The following is a 9,057-nucleotide window of genomic DNA, read 5'->3' as shown; positions in this document are numbered from 1 at the left end:
GCGACGACTACTCTAGCATACTACAGGTATGCGGAGGGCCTATGCCGAGCAGCGCAGGAGCTACTACTAGCGGACAAGTCTCTAAGAAAGGCGAACTCCAATCTGTATGTGTCAGCTACAGGTATGCGGAGGGCCTATGCCGAGCAGCGCAGGAGCTACTACTAGCGGACAAGTCTCTAAGAAAGGCGAACTCCAATCTGTATGTGTCAGCTACAGGTATGCGGAGGGCCTATGCCGAGCAGCGCAGACTATACAAACTATTACAATAACTACACCAGCACTGCTGCTAATAATACTAATGCTACTAGCACCTGAACCGCTACTATACTAATGATACGAGCTGGATCTAATTTAGCAGCAGGTGACAAGCCGATGACACCAGATCATGGTCAACAAAATGTCTGGTTCATATATAAATATTTATTTTAATCGTCTGAACTTGCATAGTGTGTACTAGTTACCAGTGTTCTGGCTATAGCCAGTATCAATACCAATATATATATATATATCAATATATATATATATTGATATTGATATTGGTAATAGCCAGAACACTGGTAACTAGTACACACTGTGCAGGGGTTGAATCAAAGGTATTCACGTAACACTGCATGGTAGTACCACGTGTAACTGACCGCGGCTAGCGTGGCTACGGGCGGATCATCCATCAAACTCACTCTGATGGGAACTTCGCAATGTCCCGCATTCCTAGCCGGCGAACGTTAACACCTCATACGATTACTAGACCGCACAGACAGCGACCATTCATTCATACATGGGGCAGATATATGGAAAAGGAGACAGGCAGGCATGGGGGAGGCAAGTGCAGGTGCGTGGGGGAGTATGTGTGTTAGGGGCATATAGAAAGATGAAGAGAAGGGCGATCATATACATGAAGACAGACCAACGGACGGACAGACGGACGAGCGGACAGACAGGAGGCAGAGAGGACACAAACGCACGCACACACGCACGAACGCACACACGCACACACACGCACGCACGCACACACGCACACACATACGCAAGCACGCACATACGCATGCACGAACGCACACACACGCACGCACGCACGCACGCACGCCCACGCGTAACAGCTATTCACGTTGTTATTGAGTACTCCAGTAACCTAGCATAACTACTCGCTTTCAGTTTCAGGTCGAGTTACCATGACCGATAAAAAACGAGAAAAAATACGCGATCTGCTCAGCAACAGGCAGACAGGGGAAGGACGCTGGCAGCAGCAGTGTTTGTTACTCACCTACAGGTTTTTCAGGCGTAGGTTCATCCAAAGCAACAGCAGGAGATCATATGAAAAGAAACGAATAACAACGTGACATCAGTGACACTGTCATGCGTAAGAGAAGCACTGAATATAAGTGACAATGCGACCTGCCAAATTCACGTGAGGATATTAAGAGTGCACTCCTGCATAGATTGCAGTACGTAGAAGATATATTATTATACATCAGTGAAATCCTGCGCTTAAGCGAAGTGCAGCATAAACCACACGCGATACTAGACATTTGGTTCGCAGCTTACAATATACACAATTTGCATACAATTTTCATATATTCCATTATGCATTTAAGCTTCTTGCTGATACAGGCACAAAATGATGAATGATGGAATTGGATAGCACGGAAAATTAAACCTCTACCGCATGGGAATAGAGTAAGTGTACAAAACAAACATTCGCTGAAATTGCATAATTAATTTATAAATTGTATGAATTTGTTCCACTCATCCATCATGGCGCACCGCTTCTGGCGCTAACTGTCCATTTGGAAACACACGCCTTTACCGAACATTGGTTACCGCCAGAAACGAAATAACCACGCACACTCGCAGCGGTCAAAGCATATATAACTCCGCGCGTGCCGAGGGCAGGGCAACTTTGTAGTTGTCTGGCGCTTTGTGCAGGCACACGCGCGCGAAACCCAACAAGCTCCCTGCCATCCATCACCCTCGCCCCAACCAACGGTTCGCGTAAATTCTCCATTCTTCCCCGGCGTTCGACTGAAATGCCATTTGCGGTATTATCTGCCTGATGCAGGCCCGATAGTATAAATTACATAGACCATAACTCCCACCGCAATTACGAGAAAGCATCATGAAATATTCAATAATTACCTTCGGCTAATTGCAATTTGAATTAAATATCTGATCTAATTGTTTTTCTAAAAGGAAAGCTTAGCCGGCCTAGTAACAACGCCCTGCGAGCTTAGCTGAAGCGGCCAGCGCGACTACACGCGTGTTTCGCGCGCGCTACCGATAACAATTTTACTGCTTATTGCTTCTCGTCTGGTCGGAGCATGAAGACGCGCGATACGCACCCACACGCATGCACGCACGCACGCACGCACGCACACGACCTAGACCGCCTCCACCGAGGCCTTTAGAGCGAGAGCCGGGAGAGCGAAGCCGCGAGACACGCGCATACGGCGTGTAGCACGCGCGCTTTTTCAAAAAAAAATCCTGTTAGGTTCGTTCGTGCTCTCGAGAAGCGATGACCCACGCATGCGCATAGGGTGAGCCGCCGGTGCATGGCGGTTTGATATTTCTGGTCACGTACGCATCACAGATGCATGAATGCCAACGTTTCTGTTCCTATAATTTTAGTAGCTATATTATATGTGTGATATATGTGGCGAGTGCCACTAAACAAAGAACATGATCAGGGGTATAGGCCTATTGGTACTATATATATATACTAGGTACTATATTACACATGATAGCAGTTGTGTGCATAGCATATGTGTAGAATGTGGAATTCTATACATATGTTCACGCTGCTATCCTTTGTCATTCGCTGTTTGCCACCAATAAGATTTTAGCTAGGCAAGCATTTACAGTTTATACCCCCTTCACATACACGGATTTTTCTTACCAGTCCTTACGGATCACCAACTCGTAGTCAATCGCAAGCATCCGTAAATAACTCGCTGGTATCCGTAAATAACTCGTCACAACTCGCAGACACTCGTAAAGATCCGTGAAAGGAGAGGCAAATTTTTTGACAGGTCAAAAATCTTCTCACGAGTGTCCACGGATTTATTTTTTCCGTAAATAACACGTAACAATCCGTAAATATCGTAAACCGCTCGCAATAATCCGTAAATGACTCGTAACAATTGTACGATTGTAACGGATTGTTACGAGTTATTACGAGCACTTTACGTATTCTTACGTATTGTTTACGATTTGGGAAAGACTGCAAAATCGAACACGTCATTTTCAGTTGTTATCAAGAAGTCAGAGAAGTCACATCTCTGCATATATACTCTACAATATCTACAAGCATGGCTCCAAAGAAGAAGGCAGTCAACAAGTTGATGATAGATTGAGATTTGCAGGATTTTTATATACTTTTTGCCAAAAAATCGTAAGGACTCGTAAATACCTCGTACCTATTCGTAAACACACGTAAACAGGTAGTAACTAACACGTAAAAGCTTCGATGAATCGTAACATTCCGTAATATATCCGTAACAATCCGTAAAAAGCTGATAAAATGCCCGTAAGTTGCTCGTAGTTATCCGTGACAACTCTTAACAAATCGTGGAATTTTGCCGTAAATACATCGTAATAACTCGTAATAATCCGTAATAAACCGTAAATAGCTCGTAATAACACGTAAATCGATCGCTCGTAAAGGTGGCCAAATCGTAAGGATCCGTGTACTTTTACGAATTTGTGCGATCCGTAAGGACTCGTAAGAAAAATCCGTGTATGTGAAGGGGGTATTAACCAACAATTATGCCACCACGTTACACATGGAACATTTTCCAAACATTAAACCTACCAAATATTTTTCTAAGACGCTTGCTTAAAAATGAAGCCAGGGCAGGGCATACGTTTACCGGGAAACGTCGGCAAAATAAAATTAGTAATCGACACAGCTTCGTTACTCATGGAAAAACACTTCGCTAGCGCGCATACGCACGCACGCACACACAAACATACCACACACACGGACGTACACAAGCGCACACATACGCACACACACACACGCACACACAAACACACCACATACATGCACGCACACAAGCGTACACATACACGCGCACACACACACGCACGCGCGCACATACATGCACGCACGCACGCACAAACACACAGTTCGAAAACAACATGGCTGCGAGCTAGGCAATCGATCATCGCACTAGCTGCTCACACCTGCTCGCAACAACACACGTGTACATTTACCCACCATGTTCATAAAGAATCCCAATATTTGCACACGTAGCCGGGCTGACAGCCGTATAGCACGTGCCGAGAAACCAGCGGTAACGCGGAGATCGCGAGGCTGCGCACATCACGCATGCAGGGCTTCAATCGTAGTGAAGGATTCGCTGGTTACTACCAGTCGACTAGAATTTTAAGAGCTTCTTCAAAACGGAAGTGGTCGAACGGATAGGACAATCAGATAGAACTGGTTTTCGTTGCTTAAACCTTCAAAATGCCAAGTGTGGAGCGGAGCGGGACACGATGAACAGTATATAGTTACGTAAGAACTAGTACATAGAAGAAGACCGTCTAGACTCTAGAGGTTACCATCAAACAAGGTTTGGTTAGCAAGCAATACTATGAAGCAGCAGAGAACGTTTGGGGAGTTGTACTAGTTAGTTATTTACTAAAGTTATCAATTACGAAAATAAATTACCAGACCACAAGCAGACTGTCAGCGGTCAATGCGACAGTTTTCCTGAACACTGCCACGTATTTTAAATATCTTTCTAACAAACTGTGACCACGTTAGAAAATTCAGGAAAAATCATATTAACATGCTAATTGCGTTTGATAACGAATGCTGGCAGTAGTTATTGCCTTACTGCGCGTTAGCACGTCGAATAAGCTTCATCGTCTAGTCCTATGTAATGTTAACGAGAATTTTATGAAAGGCATGGAAATAAAAATACATTACTGCATAATGTTAATAAATCATTAAAGTGTCTGCTTTCCATAGGCGCCATAAAAAATTAAAGCGCATTTTCTAACAGCAACTTTCATCACTAGCTCTACCTGTCTCATAGGCATACGCCGTTATTACGTTTTGCTCGTGTAGCTTATTGCAACACACAAGTGTCTAGATCTATTATATATCACATTCACGAACGTTCGTTCGTGTTTAATTTTCTGTCATTGATTCCCATTATGCCCCGTTTTACACTGCGTTTTTTATGCTTTGTTAAAACCAAACTGTTGTAGTACTCGCGAAGGATGATAATATCAGGAGTGAATAATAATAGATTATAGAATATAGATATAGATAGTCTATCATTATTCACTCCTGATAATATGTATATGCTGTGCTCTCGCTCCGTAATGTACCATTGTTCAGAGAACATTTCAAATAAGCTAATTCATACTTGCTAACATACTGTGCTAGTATACATATACGGTTCACCATTCATCACTTCCACATCGTTCTTAATGAGCTAAACGAACGAGATGGTATAGATCTTCATAAAATAAAATAAATAGCAGTAAATCCCAGGACACACAGCGTGTGAGCAAGTAAACTTTTCTAATAGTTGGTTAGAAAATTAAAAATGCTTATCTAATCTTGGTGCTTTAGTATATAGGTAGTGCTTTAGTGCACGAGACTGGGCAGGACTTTCCATTTTATTTCCAGCAGAGCACTGCAGTTATAGGCCATATTCTATGAATGCCACACGTCATCACTAAAATATATATTTCTGAATTTCTTTTGAAAAAAAATACTGGGTGGATACATTGCACGCAAAAACGTTTGTAATAATGCCGAAACATTATAATAATCCACGTGCAGCCTAAACAATTTGTCTGAAATCAAACCGATTATAACAAAGAAGCACACAATTTTAGACAGTTAAAACAGGTTATTATATTGAATGCGTGTGACGTATGTGAGACGTTTAGACATTTTTGCCTGGATGTGTTTATTATTAGCATCTATTTCATCAGTGCTCGAAGTTTTTGCTCAGGTTTGTTACACAAACTAAGAGCCAAAGCTCTTTCAACGCGCTCAACACGATTAAACTACTACATTTTTTCGGTAGAATTTTTTCTCACGCTGACGCGCGGCCGTGAATGTGCCATTAACGTGTCTTGCCCCAGTTTCTATCGATTGCCAAGCAAACCGGAAGCAGGCATTTCCAACCAGTTAGCGACGGCGCACGTCGCAGTGTAATACGCCTCGCGAGACCATGATTGTTGCTTCGCGCGTCATGTGAGTCATTTTTGGCGGCGAGTGAAGCCAAGCCATCGCCTGTCAATGCGTATCTAAACGATGTTTTGTGCCCTGCCCAGGCCGCGCAATTACTGCGCATCGCTGGGCCATTGCAGCGCATCGATCGGCGCACACGCACCACGGGGCTATTCTACCTATCGATCTCATACTCTCTGCATCTCTTTTCCTCGTCTTTTTATCAAATCTTCTGATGTTCAGAAATCCCATCCAATTAAGCAGCCCTTGAGGCATGCTTGCCAGCAAGTAACGCAATTCTGTGGGCGGGTTAGAATTCACTGCTGCAGCTTCTGGTATAGGTTGTTGGGGGTGGGGTGGGAGCGGGTGGCCGATAGATGGTTTAAGGTGGTGGTTTGCTAGGGCTTCATTTAAATGCTAGTTGAAGAGGAGCGAGTAGTATTCCGAGATCAAGACTAGTCCATGAGTTGCCAGTTGGACATTGCTAAGTAATATCGTTAAAACTCATTTCAATCGCTATTCAAAGACACGATTTTTCACTCGACGGCTCTCGTTATATAAACGTAGAAAAATCGCATTTCAATTTCATGGCCTTTCCCTGCCTGCGCGACAGAACAGGCACGACCCCCCCCCCCCTTACACCGTCCCCAGCGTTACAATGCGGAGGGATTGCAAGGCTTACAACAGCAAAACTGCATAATGAGAGGAAATAGCTGAAATGTTGACAGAGGCATGCGGAAGCATCGGGTGACTCGGATCTAATCAGTTTTCTGTGCAAGGTAAGCCGATTCGGTGGCTCAGGTCCGCCTTGCTGCGGGGACTGGATCAGCTGGCTCTCTGCGCGTTGCAATTCTTTCTCCTCTAATAATTCCAGATTACATCGAGCGTATAGCTCAGTGCCCTCATCCTCCGGGGAGAGAGGTGATGCCGGCTCAGCTAATAACCTCCTTTCTCTCCTACAACAGGCACTGAGTACCCTTTTCCTGTTCGGGTCGAGAGCTAGCTGTCCGGCAAAGAGGAATATAATGGCGAATCGTGCCTTTGTCGTGCATTAAAGTCGGAGTTCAGCTCAGCGCGCGACCTAGGAGACTCTCTCACCTGCAGACTCGCATCCACATGCCGACCATCATCGCTGCTTGAGGACGACGCATGCGCGAGTACGACAGCGAACGCGCGCCAGCCATCTGGGATTACCGAACGCAGTCGATATACGTACATGTTTTCACGATTTTATAAAACCATCCGAACACTGCAGAAGAAGAGGCGGCGGCCATCTTGGTGGTGAGGTCTTCGATTCTTGCCGGTTAGACTAGAGCGATCACTAGACAACCCGCTCGCGCTGCTCAATATCTCCGCCCGTCCGCACAAACAGACAATTTGCGCGCGGGCCATCTTGCCGCTGCGTATGAAAACACAGCTCTGAAGACCGCAGATGGCGGAGCGCTCGTCGGCGCCTCAGGCGAAGCTCCCCGCCGAGTCGCGAGAAAGAAGCCAGCCTTGGAGGAAACAGTATCGGGCGCAGCGTCCCCACCCTCCCGCGCGTATGCGCAACACCGCATCGGCGGTAACTCATTCATTTGGCTATCCGCTCTTTTGTGCAGGCGCGGTGTGTTCCTCGCTGCCTTGAGAACGAGCGAGCACCTGTACTGCTGTGTGTGATGGCTGGGGAAGCTGAGCGCCTACAGTACGCGGTGACTGAGCTTCCACACGATGATCAACAACGCTGTGTGTGTTGCTGACGTTGGCATAGATAGCCTATCTCCGCTGCTGGGAACACACAGGTCGAGAAGAACAAATTACTCCCTCCCCCATAGAAGAAGAGGTTTGGTACTAAGGAATATAATCGCGCACATGATCTGCCACCTGACTTTAACTGACGTGGTGGCTTACAGGAGTGAATGAGTTTGACGTGCGTTTATTCGAAGTAACACTGTAGCGAGCTCGCATTGAAACGCGTTCTTTCGACCGTATATGCACCCGAGATGCAATAACGTAACTAATTTCAGCCATGCTAACGAGCCAACACAGCTATAGATTCCGTTTGTTGAAAATTTCGCTAAATTTGCTCGAGGTAACGACGTTTGAATGGTCGGTATTTACATGTGGGTGATTGAGAACGCTGTAGTTCGTGTCAACGCTATAACCGACTGCAGCAGCCAGCAAGGCGGCATCGTTTATTGAATACTTAAACAATCAATGACAATTATGAACTTAAATATTAGCGTTTCAGGAAACTGCCGTCATGGACACTGTCATGCACGCTGAGAGATACGACAGATATACGTGCTGTTATATAGACACAGTTCCCCACCCACCATATGTCACGCTGTCACGGGTATAGAGGTACCCGTACAATGTCAATTTTGCACCAATTGTTAGAACACACATGAATTATGCACGCGTTCGCGTTGGTAATGCACCGATCGAAACTACCGATTGAAATGTCGTCCCGAAATGTGTACAACTACATCGATATGTGTAATTGCGCGTGCATGTGCGTTTGACATTAATGAATAAAGTAGCATGTATAGGCAGATACAAGTGTTCAGCATTATGGTATAACACTGCAGACACCGCACACTCCTCACCTTTCAGACTTCATACGCAGTGTACGTATCTATGCAATTATTGCCAAGGGCGCATAAATCATTAACAAATTTTATGCGAAAACCACCACCAATAATGACATTATCAATTGATCGCCAATAATGAAAAGGAGGGAACAAAGCATTGCCCCACATCTAGATGCAACACGTACTTTCTCAGAATCTATGCCGTATATATCGTCTGCGTGCGTGCGTGCGTGCGTGCGTGTGTGTGTGTGTGTATGTGTGTGTGTGTGTGTGTGTGTGTGTGTGTGTGTGTGT

The 9,057-nt window shown here is 45.2% G+C and overlaps 1 protein-coding gene across 1 annotated transcript in view; it reads right to left on the bottom strand.

Annotated features, from left to right (window-relative positions):
• LOC106820772 overlaps positions 1-4,256 on the bottom strand; it is a 141,761-nt gene extending 137,505 nt beyond the window's left edge. Inside the window, exon 1 of the mRNA XM_014825335.1 lies at positions 4,214-4,256. Coding sequence (XP_014680821.1) covers positions 4,214-4,222 — 9 coding nt within the window. The 5' untranslated portion in view covers positions 4,223-4,256. The remainder of the gene's footprint in view (positions 1-4,213) is intronic.
• Between the last annotated feature and the right edge of the window lie 4,801 nt (positions 4,257-9,057).

The sequence above is a fragment of the Priapulus caudatus genome, unplaced genomic scaffold (assembly GCF_000485595.1).
Source record: "Priapulus caudatus unplaced genomic scaffold, Priapulus_caudatus-5.0.1 Scaffold46, whole genome shotgun sequence".
Classification (NCBI taxonomy): domain Eukaryota; kingdom Metazoa; phylum Priapulida; class Priapulimorpha; order Priapulimorphida; family Priapulidae; genus Priapulus; species Priapulus caudatus.
Note: the sequence above shows the minus strand (reverse complement) of the source record. Positions and strands in the feature narration are given on the sequence as shown.